This window comes from Corvus brachyrhynchos, unplaced genomic scaffold (genome assembly GCF_000691975.1).
Source record: "Corvus brachyrhynchos isolate BGI_N302 unplaced genomic scaffold, ASM69197v1 scaffold162, whole genome shotgun sequence".
Taxonomy (NCBI): domain Eukaryota; kingdom Metazoa; phylum Chordata; class Aves; order Passeriformes; family Corvidae; genus Corvus; species Corvus brachyrhynchos.
Window position 1 is genome coordinate 5,636,680 of NW_008236696.1, and position 15,665 is coordinate 5,652,344.

Consider the following 15,665-nt stretch of genomic DNA (forward strand, 5'->3'; position numbering starts at 1 on the left):
GCAAGTAATAGCTTTTTCCTTCTCTAAAGGTCTCTTACTTCACATAACCTCAAAAGAAGACTCTGGCAAAAGGATCAGATCCTGTACCTCAAGAGCAGGATAAGTCCCCAGGGCACAGAGCAGCAACTTTCCCATCCAAACATTTTCATCCACTTAATAAATGTTGCAACAACTTCAAAAAGGAAAAACTGTCTGCCCAAACAAACAACAAGCATCTCTAAAGGGTAACAATCCAAAAAATGCTACAATACTACCAAACCTCTCTGCCACTGGTTTGCGTGAAAAATGTCCCACAGAAACAACCCACTTCACCCACCAGCCATAGAGAGATTTTGAGACCATCAGGAGCAGCCTGGCCAAGGTTTCAAGAAATTTCAGTTCTTCTTTGAACTACGCTTGATCACCTTTTTGGGGATCTGTAGCACCCAGAGAGGTGGCCACGGTCAGGCCCTCAACATTCACATGGCAAAGAGAGGGAGATGGCACACGCAGCGTGCCAGCACCAGACTGTGAAAGTGCTGGCTGGGTCTGGGCTTTTGCTTTCCTTCTTAAATCACAATTAATACCTTCAATCCTAATCGTCTCCTTAAGGAACTGGGCTGATGTAAAGATAATAAAAGCTGTGACTTTTCTTATTTAACTGCTCAAACTCAGGAGCTGGGAGATGGACCAAATCCTCAACACGAGCAGAACAGAGATTGGCCCCAGTTACTCCAAGCTGAGAAACAGCATGAGATCACAAGAGAAGGGAGAAAAATAAACCCCAAAACACCTCTAAATATTAACTCTCCCCATATCAAAAGTCCAGGTACTTCCTCAACTTCCAGAAGTATCTGAGAAACCACTGACAGGAATGGTGACAGTGCAAAGTGATACTTTCAGCAGTTCTAAGAGAATCAAAAAATATTCAGTTTTTCACAAAAATAAAGCATAACAGGGTTTTTGTTACTTTCTTCTTTTTTTCTTTAAGTTAAAAGGTCAGTGTTGGACACCAATGATTCTAAAATCCAGAACAACGTGACTCTTAAAGCACTGTTTTACTCTTGTCAGCTACCCTGACCTTTGGCCATTTTTGTCTCTCACATCAACTGAATGTTACTGAGACAACTACAATTTTACAAACCAATTTGGGACTGGCTCTAGATGAGGTCCAAAACAAGACTCATCTGTTCATTGAATGCAACAAAGGACAAGTGAAGATGAAAAGCAGAAGTATTTTCTAGAGTTTTCCGTGAGCCATCAGCAATTCTTAAAATAGTTTCAGAATTATGAGGAGACTACATCTATTACTAAATTAAATGCTGAAAGCAGGTCTTTCATGTGAATTGCATAAAATTTTTGTCTGCAGCAGCTAATAAATCCAGCAACGTCCCAAAACCACTTAATAGAATTTAAAAGCCACCTTTTATACCTCAAAACAAAGCCAGGACACCTTCATAAGGCGGCACTTCCTGTGCTGTTCATTACAGAACCCTGAGTTTTACACACAAATCAGCACAAGCCCCTGCAGGAAAGGTGACAGCCCCTACATCTGAAGGGGATGCTCAGAGATGGCTCTTGGTCAGCATGAGTCACTCTCAGGCTCCCAGGAGAGTAGGAAGGCCAATCCTCCCATGGGAACATGGGGTAGATCTTTGTGCTGGTGGTGTTCTCCCAACTTCTAAACTCCCATGAGCTGGAGACAACTATGCTGGCATCAATCAGGTCTCCAGACCTCACAGATCATATTGCATCACTGAGGCGGAGTAACACAATGAGTTTCCTGTCCTGAGCGAACTCGCATCAGCTCTTCATCACCTTGTGACAGAAGACGCTGCCACCCAGAAGGCACCTACTACCTACACCTGTCCTGAAAACTACCTTAAAACCTGATGCAATAACTCTGGAAAAGAATGAAAGAGCTCTTCTGTGCAAGTGGTACTACTGCACCATTAAGTTGGATATTTACACAAGGAAGGAATTCTCCTGAGGGAAAAACATTAAATACTGAAGACAGAATTCACACAGCATGTACAAGATAAAACATTTAACTGCAGACTGAAGGACACAGGCAACGATATCCAACAGAATAAGCACACTGAATAAGGATTTTTTCACACTGCTGAGCAATATACAAGCAGAAGAACACAGATGAAAGCAGGGCAAAGTATTTTAATAGTAAAAATCAGGACAGAGCACAGAACAGCTGGGGACAGACAGTATAATGATGGAAAACAAAGGGAACATGACATTTCTTTGATATATCAAAGGTGTCCATTGGAAGACTGAGACCAGACACAGTGGTTCCTTATGCAGCAATGCCTGCATCCCACCTTCTGCCCATGCAGGTTTTGTCCCCATTCCTGTGCTGGCACCTGCTTACACTGCAGAGGATCACAGCAGAGCTGGTTTCCTCTGTGCCTGCACGAGTGCCTAGCAGACCTTGTGAGGTGCCAAAACAGCAAGTTCCACTTGGAGGTATAGTAAACTCTATCGATTTCTTCGCAAGACTCAAGCGTAATGAGCAACTTAAGAGGAGCTACAAACCTCAAACACATCAGATTTATCCACTGAATGCCATTATTTACTATATGGTCATGTCTGGGAGAACCTCTAGATGACTACTTACAACTTAGACCTAACATGAATCTTTGCCATGCAGACTCAAATTCAACACTTGGAGGATTGATCTTCCACCATCCATCAAGACAAGATGTCAAGCAGGACACAGAGGCAACGGCTGGGCTGCTATGACTCAGATTCCTGGCTCAGAAAGCAACCTCTGCTGGTGGGGAAGAGTTACCAAGGCAGACTGTCCTGAGCTCTCTCTCCCAGCAGCCTCTTAGCAGTGAGGTTTGCAGCCAACATGATGAAGGTAAAAGGACAATTTCTGGTATTCACGTCATCAATTGTTTATATTCCAAGACTGATTCGAGAGGCTCTATCAGGAAATCAGCAGTCTTTGAATTTAAAGAGATGGGAAGTGACACCCAGCAACTTTCAAGATGAATTACAGTATTTTTGGGTGTAGGATGTCATCCTGTTCCTGAAATGAAGGTTTAGAGTAGGAAGGGACCAGCCTCTCTCTACTGCTAGGTCAGTCCCTTTTGTGATATCTCTACTATACACAGCAATCCAAGGCTGAGTGAGCATTCCCAGGCATTCAAAGAGACCTTGGGATGTAGCACTAGGCCAAACACATACAATGTACTCCATAGAACAGCCTTGACATTTCAACTTCTTTGGAAACAGAAGGAAGCCGCTGAGATTTCACTTTTAGCCATCCAACTCTTGTTTATTTTTGGAAAGATTTCTAAAACATTTCCATCTACACCTGGTTTTTCTCTTTTTGTGTAACTAGCATAATAGTCAACTATCAAGAAATACTGTAGTGAATTACATACAGTGTAAGATGTTTTTCCTGTTCATCTGGGTTCTGAAACCCTGCATCGCAATAAATAACAAGTTAAAACAATAACCCAGTGATTCTGAGGGATCTTGCCATTTCAAAAAGTTGATAATAAAGACTACATACAGCAGTAACTCCTTGGTTGCCTACATGTAACAGAACATATGACTGAAGATAACCACCTGGGAACGTACTCCCAGCTATTTGTACTCTTTCAAAGTTTATCTTCCTCACGTATCCTCTGACTCTTATTTGCTATATTCACTGAAAAGTCCTGCTCTCTCTAGGTCTATCTGGTCATCTCCTATGAATTGTGGTTCTTCTCCAAAGACTCTCCTGGTCCCTGGGGTCCTTTCTCATTAACAGAAATCCTAGGCAAAGTGCTTTTAGATTCATTTGTACATGAATTTCTGGATCCTCTTTCCATTACCCAGCTCCTTAAAGGTATTTGCTTTATTTTTCTTCAGTACACAATCAGACACTCTCTTTTTCTAAGCTTGTATCCACAAATATCAGTGAGATCCTCCAGGACACAAAATCTCGCGCCTCTAAATCTTTGGGGAATTGTCCCAGGTCCTGAATTTATGAACTGAAACGATCCAGAAGGCGACTTTGCCCAGAGCATCTCTCCTCTCTGCAGAAAAGTAAACTCACTTTTATGAGTAATTCTACTGGTATTTGCACATCTGTTTGCATGTTCTGCAGCCATGCAGCCACAGTCTTTGTTACCTTAGTCCTTCACACACAATACACCTTTTATTTTGTTTTAATCCCGTGTCTCTTTGCCACACAGCTTTCTTTGCATACTGGTAAAAACTTTTAAAAAAGCTTTTGGGATAAGGATGAAATATTTACAAAATACTTATACCTGATATAAAAATCCAGCACAATAAATATGAACTACCGATCACAAATCCTGCATTATCAAGCTTTTAATCAGCCTTTTCACAAGTAGCTTTCAAATATATGCAAAAAACATTTTAACAAATTAAGTTCCAGCAATCAATGCTCTAACTAAATCCAAACTTCCTTAATTATCCCAGTACCTTAACAACCAGTTTAATGTACTTGTCTGGGAATTTGGTTCAGTCTATTTCCCTTTCAGCCACCGGCAGTTTGGAACCTGCCCTGTTCCCAGTGGAACTGAGGGGAGCCCCACATCATCAATTTGTCCCACCAATTTCAAGAGAGATGTTTGGTGGAGAAAAGCTGACTCAATTCAGCCCTCTGATTCCATTCGACCCTGCACTTGGAAATTGGAAGTGATGTGTGTTTCCGCACACAACCCCATGTTACCTTAAAAGAAAAGACAAAATAAAAAAACTGTACACGCTGCAGTTCCCAGCATTACACAGGAGCCCACTGTGGGGCACAGCAGGGATCTGGATCTGGCAGAGATCTGAGAGCATTTTGCATATTTCAATGAATCTGCAACCACAAGCCCTCAATAGGAAGAAAGAATATGTACCTCTTTTTAATCACTGCAATATGTCTTTTTCTCTCTCCTAGTGACACAACAAAACATCCCCAGATTAAACAGCAGGTAACAGGAGAGATGAGCTAATTATGTCTGATACTAAAGTAAAATTTGACTAAATGTTACACACAGTCCCACTCCTTGTAAATCTTATTTTTCCCATATTTGACTCCTGCAATAAATCTAAGCGAATTGCAGTTTCTGATCATTTGACATTTGACTCCTATGTCAATGTGTTTCTGTCATTTTCTCTCCAGGTATGATGTCTGTTCAGCTTAAATAGCTTACAAAGAAGGAAGCATAGTAATTTCATAAATTATTTTTGATTCATAAGTCCATACTCATTTCAAAAGTAACTTTTGATCCAACACTAGTTCATTCCTCAGTGTTTATCTTAAGCAAGTCTGCACAGCAAGACTCCAGTTACAAACTCTCCTGATACTCTGTCCTGCAGGGACTTAAGGGATTAGCTGAAGGGTCTTATACCAGGTTTTGCTAGAGCAAATTTCACCCTGCAGTCCTTAAGCAGCCAGGGGGACAAAGTTGAATAAAAGAGGGAATATTTATGTCTTAAAAAGCAAAATATATGTGCACAGAACTTTGTGAAATTAAAACATGCCAAGTGTTTGCAACCTACATCAGGAAAAAATGCAGGTCAAAGGAGAGGAAGACCAGATGGTCACCTGAGATGGCAGAGAATATCTTGGGGCTACCAGGGCTCTACAGGTGTTTTTCAAGCACAAGATTCTGGAGCTCACACACCAGGGGATGTCTACTAAGCTGTCCAGGTCTAAGAAAAGCAGCCCCAGAGCCTGGGGGCCTGCACTGGACACGGGAGAATTTTATCAACATTTGGCAAAACATTAGTTAGCTTTACCAAAATGTGTGAAATAGGGTCCTTGAAAAGAGATCTGACTCTCTGCAGATCTGTTTTCAAAAACAGCAGCCCACAAGGAACTTTGTGCTAAGCAGAAAGGTCATGCTGCACTCTTCTCAGATTTGGGTCACTAAGAAAAGCTCTCTTCTTTGCTTACACCTCATTTTCATGACACTTATAGAAACACTATGTTTTTGATGTTTTTATCCCATTTCCCTCAGGTACATTTGATTAAAATTCACCAACAGGTTGAATGGATTTAAGGGAAACAGAGAAAAACAGGGGGCTGCACACTGCAGAAGCCTCATTTGTTTAGGTCATTGGGCAAACACTGGGAAGAGTCAATGATTGTATCTATTTATGGCCTCACTCCAAAAGGCAGACAACCAGTGAAACCAGTGTCACTAAGGACATGGAAACCAGTCTGTAGAATATATTTCTATTCTGCAGTACAACAGTTCCACCTAAAAAAAGATGTAAATTACTTTAACTTGAATTACTTTGTAAAAGACTGTAAGAATGTAGGTATTAAAGAAAAACACAAGTGAGAACCATGGTAGTTATCAATATACACATAAAAGATGTACAGAAGCTCCGTCAGTACAGCCCAAAGCTCTGCTCTGAGATCAGCATCAAAAGACAACCCCTCAGAAATACATCCCCATAATTTCTGCTGCATCTTTTCCCATCATGGCCTGACCTTTCACTAGAAGGAATTGTCTGCCTTGAAATGTGTTGAATTCCATTTCTATTCCTACCAGTAAGCAGCCTTCAAACACAACTGCATCAGTAGTGTACATTACCAGAAATACAAGCACCACTGGGCAGGTAATTCCCAGAAGAGGTTTGGCTAGTGTGAGAAATGTGCCTGGTATCACTGGGACATGCAGGTCACCTGCCATGCTGAGACCAGAATAAATCTTTAAACCTCTGCACCCTGGGTGAAAGCATTCAGGCTTGAAAACAGTACAGCTGTTTTCTCAACATCCATACAACCCGAGAATGGGTCTGCTGCGCCTTCCTGGCTGCAGCAATTTGCTAGAAGACGTGCAGAAAGGATCACAAAAGAGCATTGACTGAAATGAACTTGTTTAAAACCTCAAGCTACCCTGAAAGAGCTCTACAAAAGCTGTAGAAACTAGGTGCAGGCCAGAGCCATCTTTTACTCCAAGGTCATGCTGAATCATCTAAATGGAGTACAGTTTGTTCATATTTCTGCAGCTGTTACATAAATAACCCTATTTTCCTTCTTTATTGGAGCTGATCTCTTTTAAAATATACACTCACAAATGTGAACAGCAAGCTCACCTCCCTACTGCTATCATTAAACAATAACGAGGAGCACGGCTGTTAATCAGAAACAGACTCCAATATAAAATCCTCTCAAAACCAGACTGGCCCACTTAAAACATATATCCCTGGAAAAGTTTCCAACTGCTGCAATATCTTACTGTGAGTTCCATTAAAAATACAGCTCTTCCCACAGCCATCCCATGCTTTGCTAGTGACACTCTGCTACTGAGTAGTTCTTCATGATAGATTTATGAACTACTTTGGTAAAAAAATTCCTTTCCATCCTTTACTGAGGATGTAGCACGGGTGAGTCCTCCATCCATTGACCAGATCTGATAAGGATCACACTGAGAAGGCTTGAAACTCCACAAAGGTGCAAAGATAGTTCCTTATTTCTCTGCTTGTTGCCCAAGATCCTTCAAGGAAAAGAAACTGTCACAGTCTTGAATAAATTAGCAATGAATGCTTGAAGACAATTTCATTCTCCAAAATCTTCTGAAATGCCCTGATTTAGTTGTCTGATAGAAGAAATGTGGACAATGAGTGTGCTTTTTGTAGAAATTCAGTGTGCTATACACCAACAGAGAATTCTGAATTGGGTTCTGCATTCTCTGTTGATTTTTGGAGATCTCCTGACATCATGAGGATGCCAAGATATGCGGTTTGCTCACGTTGGGATTTTTTGGTAGGCTTTTTTAAAGTGTTTTACATATGGGCAAAAGAGATGGAAAAAATAATAATTTCTTGTAACCACGTTTACATTTGGAATAAAAGCTGTGTTAACTCTTAACACAACTTTCCCCTCCTGAGAGATTCAGCCTTGCCAGACCCGGACACGCTCTTAACTTCTAAAACAGCTCTTTCTCATAATAATTGCAGCTATCATAGCAACTTTTAGAGCCAAAAGTTCACAGGGTACCTCCAAAACATGTCAAAAGTCTCTATTAAGCACAAGATTGAGGTTCCCATAGGGGCTCTCCTGAACACTGAAGAGCTGGGAACAGCCATAGCTTTGCAAGCAAGTGAACACAAAGAAGTGACCCCAAAGGACTCCCAGCACTGGTTTTGGACCAGTCTAAGTTTACAAATTCCTGAAGAATTTTAAGTCAAAGTACAGGTATCTTAGAAAATTTTACATCTGATGATGGACTTATTACCCCTGCTTTTACCAGCCACATTTCATGGACTTATAACAGTACCCTACATAAGAGCCCGTGGACCACAGACTGAAAATCACTGAGCAAGGCACTCAGTTCACACCAGGACAAAAAAGTAACAAGTCCACAGAAATTCAATTTGCATGCAAGAAAATGTCCTGGGAACTTGTGATACAAGATGGATCTGGGTGCCTTTTGTCAGCTGCAGGTCTGCAGGCCGAATTCCCCCGTGCCAGAAACTGAAGAGAAGCATGTCCCCAGCTAGACAGAGCCCAGTCCCATCCAGGGACAGTTTGATGGAACGATCTCTAAATTCCCCATTGGGATGCAAAATAAGGACTGCAATAAAGAGCGTGTGTCAGGTAATACGAATACACACATTTCTGTTACTTTCTCCTGCTAGGAACAGAGACTATGTGATGCTCACACCCTGGCTGAGGACCCAACACCTGGTCTCTTGGACAACAAGCTCTGCAGCTGTATCTCTAAGGTGACACCTTAGAAATGGGCACAAAATACAGCTTATACTGCCAACTGCATGTGAAACAGATACCCCTTATAGGAGGCTTGCAAAATAATGTTACAATTGAGTTCTTCAGATCAGGAAGTATTTAAAAAATTTAACCTTTGGGTTTTAGCATTTCAATACCAAACCACAGTAGGCTGAGGAAAAGGTCCATGAAATGCTGCATCAAGTTTGTGCCTCAAACAGCAGCACATTGAGAGGATAAAGGATGACAGTCCATCAGTACAGTTCCTAGTTGCTGTTACTACTCATTTTCACTATAAAGACTCTGCAGGTATCTCCTTGTATGACATCAGGAGCCTTACAAATGGGGATGATCCAGCTACCAGACTGGGCATCTCTGCCTCAGAGATCTCTCATGTTTTAAACCAACACCGATGCACAGGTTTCTGATGCACTGAGATTTCCTTCCTCTGCCTGCTCAGGGACCTGGGCTGAGCTGGCCGGCCAGCCAGCCACCATGCCTGTGTGAAGGATGCAGTCACTCCCACTCCACTCCTCAGCTCCCCCCTGAATGGATCATAACTGCACCAAAGACCATCACAACCTGTTTTCCTGCCTGTACTGCCTTCTGAGCCACAAGGTTTCCTCAGAATAAACACCACAGACTTCAAAATAAAAAGGTATTTCCATGGTCATTCTTTCCACACTGATTTAAAACCTGGTCCCTGGGATTCACCAGCATCAAAAGTGGCTTTTCCAGAGAGTGAATTTCAATTTCCTTAGCCAAAGGCTGAGGTGGTGATGGAGTGTGGCCACTCTCACAGCAAATCACAGGCTGAAAGGAGAGGCTGAGCACACGATGCCCAGGACAGGCAGAGATGAGGTCACTCTTAAAGAAGGCTCCAGCTCAGAGCATCTTCTTACTGGGTGAAACGAGCCGGTGGGAGGATGCAGGGCTCCAGCCAAAAGGCAGAGATCTGGCACAAGGGCTCCTGCAAGCAGGCTACCAGCTAATGCTTCATGGAAAATGATACAAGGCTTTTGGATGGGACAGCCACCAGTGGGTGCATTCACTTGTCTGCCTCTTTTCTCCTCTGCTCGAGTTGGAAAGACAAGGGAGACTTCAAGGGTAGCCACATCCCTCATCACCACATATACCCATAAGCCCCAAACACGAGTGACAGCCCTGCAATGGCTTTGAAGAATTCTGGCAGTGAAGAGTTCTTGTTCACACTGATACTTTCTTTGAACACTTTCTCCAAATGGCTTATGGATAAGAGAACAGTGCAGATGTATGCACCACAAACCAGCTCAGTGAAAGGTTCCTGCAGCATCTAAAACCCACGTGTATGTGAGCAGTAAATGCTCAGAAGCCAGAGTTCCAACACTTTGGATCTGAAGACCGGTGGGATCACAACACGGTCATAAACCTATAGTAATTCAGATGACAAAGTGGAAAGAGGGAGAACAGAGTTCAGCCTAGGATCTCCCAGAAAGACTGTTTCAATTTTCTGTGAAACAGAACAGCAATTTTTTCTTAATCTTGTCTCAAAACTGCTTGTCTCAAAATTGTACAGTACAATTAATTTTATTGGCCTCAAATTTTCTTTCACCTCTGCTTGTTTTATCCATTTTATAGCACTGTTATAGTACTCTATACTTGGGTCTAAATGACATTACAATTCATTGGCCACACTGCACAGGATGAAATCAACTCAAAAAAATGGAAATTATGTCTTGGATGTCATCGTATTGTGGTGATAAGCAAGAGCAAGAAAAACTAAACTCACACCAAAAAAAAACCACTTTATCTTCATTATTAGGGGTGGATAGGCTAATCTAATCAAGAAATATTTCTAACCAAGCCTGTTACTGGATCTTATCAAACTAAGTGAGCAGAGCTTGGATGGCAAAATAAGCTTACAAGAGAGAAGTTCCTTTGGTCATAATCATCAAGATTTGGCTTCTAGAGCTTTACTTTCTGTTCTGTTGGCTTACAGCATAGTAAAAGGACAAATAAGGCAGAAGAGAAAGCTCAAAAGGCAATGAGAAGAAAAACACAACTTATAAGGCACACTGTGCTCATCTGACAATTCCCAGCATCCCATAAACACCAAAAAACAATTCAGCCAGTGACCTTCAAAAAACTGGATTCCTTTACCCATGGACTGCGTACACAAGGTCAAAGTTCCACTCGACTTTAGCCTGCAGGAGTGGTGTATTAGCTATTCAGCTGTAACTCCCATAATGACAGGAGACAGCTGAGATCTGCTCAAATCAAATTACAGCTCTGATTATGCAAAACACCATGGCTCTGCATTTTCTGACACCAAGACTGAGTGCAGCTTGAAGACGTCTGCTCTAAGATTTCTAAAAACAAGCAATTAAACCAACAGGAGAAGAACTAGGTTATTACTCTACTTATATTTGGCAAAGAATACTTCAGGACAAATTATAGATACAAGTGTGTCAACAGCTGAATACAAACACTGTATTCAGAAGTATTTTGTAAAATATATCTCATACCGTCAGGGAGTTGTTTACAGGACAAAGCATCATCAAGATCTCTGGCAGTTGATGGGTCGATGGTGAAAATGCATTCTTTCCTATCCAAAGAAAAAAAGAAGAAAAGGAAAATTTATCTCCCAGTCATGAAGAAGGTATCAAAACACAGAGCCCATCAGAGATATCCAGACCACAACAACCATGTTTTCAGAAGACTGTTGAAACATCTTCCAGTCTAATCCGAATTCTAAATCTAATCTATTTTTAAAAAAATGGTTTAGACAAGTGAATCTCCTTGGGTATCTTTTCATTTTTCTTTTTGGTTTAACTGCTTGCTCTTAGTAGCTTTCATTTCATTACAGATATTCCTCCACAAAAACTAAACAATTTAGCCCATCAGTTCACTCCAAAGAAACAAGCAAGAAAAAGTCTAGATGCCTTGCAGCTAGAGTAAAAATAGATTGTTCCTAATTGCAAAGTTAAATGGAACACAAATAACCCTCATGCTCATGCCAAAGAGTAGATGTCACACCATCTGACACTCCGTGAGCACAGCTAGCACAGAGCAGAGGCACTGAAACACATACAAACCAAGCTGAATGTGACAAAACTGAGTGAGAGTTTTGCTCCCAGTAAAGACACCCAGGAGCTGCAGGACTTTATAAAACCTACACTGCCAATTACGCATCAAAGGGAAAAGCAGGTTATAGAAAGGACAAGCTCCAAATCAGCTCATTAAATCTTACAAATCAACCTGGTGCTCAGGAAAAGCTGAACATCCTTTTGCATGTGCTGTAGCAGGTGGCACGTGAAATATGCAGCCCTGCCCTGGAAGGCTCACATATGTATGTCCTGTAGCAATGGGTGGCAGGAACACTGGGAACACACCAAGTTGGACCACAGATATGGTCTAGGGCCACACAGATGGGATAAATAAAGCATCTGACTCAGGAACCATCATGTTTCATAGAGCAGAGCCTGGCACCAGTGAGACACAAAATCTGAAGCACTCAACAAATAAAACTCCCTAAAATCCTGCTTCAGGGCCTCCCTTGAACCCAGGCTGTCTTACAGCAACTTCTTTCCCAGACCTCTGGACTATAGCAGAGTTCTCACAAGCACTGTGAGGAATGCAGGACCAGAGCTGAAGAGCAATAAGGTCAGTAAAGTAATGGGTTTGCTGGTTTATTTTGCTTTTATCTTAACTTTTAGGATAAGTTCAGCCCCTCCCTAGTTAAAGGATCCCCAAGCACAATGGTATAGGCTGAGGCTGCCACAGAAGAGATCAGACCACTGCTTTTCTTCTTTTCTCTTTGCCACAGAAAGACTCATATCACGATGGCAACTCCCTTCTAGAGATGTATAATGAGAACACACGCTATTTTCCTTACAGCATAACCACTGGTATTACTGCAGGGGTAGGAGAGGTGGGACAGGAAAAATGACAGCAAATTCTTAAAGGAACAAGTATACATGGAATTAGAAAGTCTTAGTCTTTTTGTATGGGTGCTCTCTCAGTGAGAGCAACGCCCCCAACTTTGCAGATCTACCACTTCATTACTGAAATGCTCTGGGTGGTATCTGCTGGTGTCAGACAGCTGGCAGCATGTATTTATGTAATTCCACCAGGCACACTAAATAGAGATTTTCAAAGACATAAAAATCAGTAAAGCACTTCTGAGACTTCGAAAATCTTTCGGAATATGCTGGCTTTCAGACTGGATAGCAAAGCTGCCTTAATCTCCAGATGCACGTTAGTTTCTGATCCTTTGCATGCATCTAAACAAATTAAGAGACTGTGACACTGGAAGATATAAAATCTTTCAACTACACCGGGACTTTGATCTGTTGGTGCCAGCACTAGAAATCAACCAAATTTTAAAGGTTTGCAAGCAACCTTACCTCCAAAAATACATATTCCTTAAAATGCCACCTAAGGATGGAATTTCAGGATAACACCACTCCAAGGCATCGTGCAACTCTCTTTAGGGAGCTGTACATATGCAGATAGACACTACTCTACTACAAACAGTATGGGATATGCACATGTGCCAGCCTGCATGTATTTACACCAGGTCCCACTAACACACAGGGTATAAAGGGCCCCACCCAGCCACATCCAGTTAATCTTTAAGTTACTTCATTTAAGAGAGTCAACTGAATGGACATGAATGGCTTGCTTTATCTAGCAAGTGAGCAAGAAAAAAGGCTAAGAGCTGCTTCAAAGAGAATGTGGGTTCCTGTGTCAGGGGAATACAGAGCTTATCCCAGATGTTCAGGGCTTGCCACCACAAGCATCTGCCACCCATTGCCAATTGTAGCTCCAGGCAGCTAAAAACTTAGCAGATTGGTTTCAACAAAGTGCATATTTGCAGCGTGCCCTAAATAGAAGTGAGCAGAAATACAGGGGTGCCAAATGTTTTGCCACATTTATACAGCGGTAGCGACTAAGGGGCTGATTTGCTGAGATGTGTTTGGCCAGTCAAGTCTACTGCAGAGGCTAATGGTGGTCCCAGTTCAGAGAGTCTAAACCTGTAAGGCTGGTGGGCCAGCCCCAGCCTCCCTTTGTGTTCAGCCTGCTGCCCTTGGGGATGTGCTGGCTGGCTCTGAGCTGTCTCTCAGCACAGGAATGGTTGGCACAGACACAGCTTGCAGACATCTGAGATACATAAACTCACAGATGCAAAGATGAAATGGGGTCCAAATTCTGATTTAGCATTTCGCACCAGCTTGGGTATGTTTAACCACCAGGCTCAGATCTGCTTCTCCTTTAGAACTATTCAAGGGAGTTGGACTTGTAGCTTGTCACAGGCAGTTTATTCTGGGCACAGACTACAAGGTGAGGTAAGAAAGTCACTGAGCAAGTAAAACATGGAATGATACTCCTTGGCATAAGGATACTGCAGAAGTGCTGCAGAGCCGATGGCCAGGTAGTCAATGGGACAAGAGAAGCCAACCTCAAAGCAGAGCTCCAAGTCCACAGCAGTGAGATAATCCTGGCACACAGGCCTACACCTAGATGAAAGTTTCTGAGTGAATTTGGCTCACCAGTAACAACATTATTAAGTGTGATTAATTATATTTCTGGTTTCCAGTTTTTATTACTGAAGAAGTTTCAGATGGCCACTGGAACAAGGGCTGGCTTGTGGGATTCATGGAGTGATGGGTCTGCAGCTCTGAGCCTGAGGGCAGCACTCTGCACACTTGCTCCTCCAGGGCACAGTCTCACATTCTCAGCTATCTCCTCCTGCTTTTCCTCCAGGCCTAGTGGTATCACTTTTATCTCCAGGATGCCACAGAGAGCTGTCTCTCATCCTGGAGAATCAGGCAATGCAGTGGAAGCAAGGGGAGAAAAGGCTGGGTGTAGGCAGCACAGCCTGCCCCTGCTCTACAAATTGTCCCCTCCCTTGGCACCTACACCAGCCAACCCTGCCCACACCTCTGGGAGGACCCTGGAGGCATCTGACAAAAACCATCTGGGTGAAGAAACAACACTGCTCTCAGCTATGTGGCAAATCTTCCCGGTGAAGAGGAAGAAGTTGTTCAGATTCCTGCCCTGACCATACTGTCTGGCTGTGCAATGCCCCAAAGGCTGTGGCACAAGGGATCTCAGAGAGATCAGACTGCATTTCTGACTGTAACCAGTAACAAGACCAGCCTGCAGCAAGTTTTTTGATTAAACCACAAGGGACAGAATGTTTCATGCACCTGCTGACAAAGGTGTTACTTAAATCCACAGCTACATGCACACACATGTGCATTGACTGACTACGGGTATACACAAATCAGCAGTGTCTCCAGCTGCTGCAGGGCCACCAAGGTGACCTTGTGGGTTAAGGAGCTTGATCATCCCCCTCTCTCCCTTCTTTCAAGGCCTCAAAGGAAGCATCTCTCATTGCCATCACACCTAAAAAAAACCTGGTTTATTCACTTCAAATTATCAAAACATACTTCGTAAAAGTAATGAGATGATCTAAGTCCACTTGTTCCAACATACAATTTGGTTAAAAGAAAATGGTTTAAGAGATAGAGACATAAAGAATTAAGAGATTTTCTGGTCTTCATGCTGGAAAGGACTGGAGATAAGTATGTGCCTTTAAGAACCAGCACTGGTCAAAAAAACCCCCAAACATTTCATTGTGGAAACTTCCATTTTTTACAGGACCCTCTTCATGCAAAACAGATGTTTAATGCAGGTTTGTAGAGGTGAACTTGCTCTGGCATGGAGTTTCCACCGATGGAAGAACAAAATCTTTCCTCCCTTCTCCTTATTTTAGAGGTTTCAAGCACCAGAGCAAGGCAATGCCTGCAAGACTTTGGGAGGACTGGGGGAACACCTCACACTGACCTCGGTGGACTTGAAAGCAAGAGTCAAGAAAGCAGGAGCCACCCACACTGACCAGACCCTGCCAGCCCCCAGCAGCACTGGCCAAGCCACCTCTAGCTCCAAGGCAGTGACAAGGGCACTACTAAAGCTGGATCTGTCTGAGCTTTGCTCT

General features: G+C 42.6%; 1 protein-coding gene across 1 annotated transcript in view; it reads right to left on the minus strand.

The window, feature by feature from the left end:
• Nucleotides 1–15,665, minus strand: part of DIS3L2 (DIS3 like 3'-5' exoribonuclease 2) — a 184,125-nt gene that overhangs the window by 80,584 nt on the left and 87,876 nt on the right. Inside the window, exon 8 of the mRNA XM_017727008.1 lies at nt 11,188–11,267. Coding sequence (XP_017582497.1) covers nt 11,188–11,267 — 80 coding nt within the window. The remainder of the gene's footprint in view (nt 1–11,187; nt 11,268–15,665) is intronic.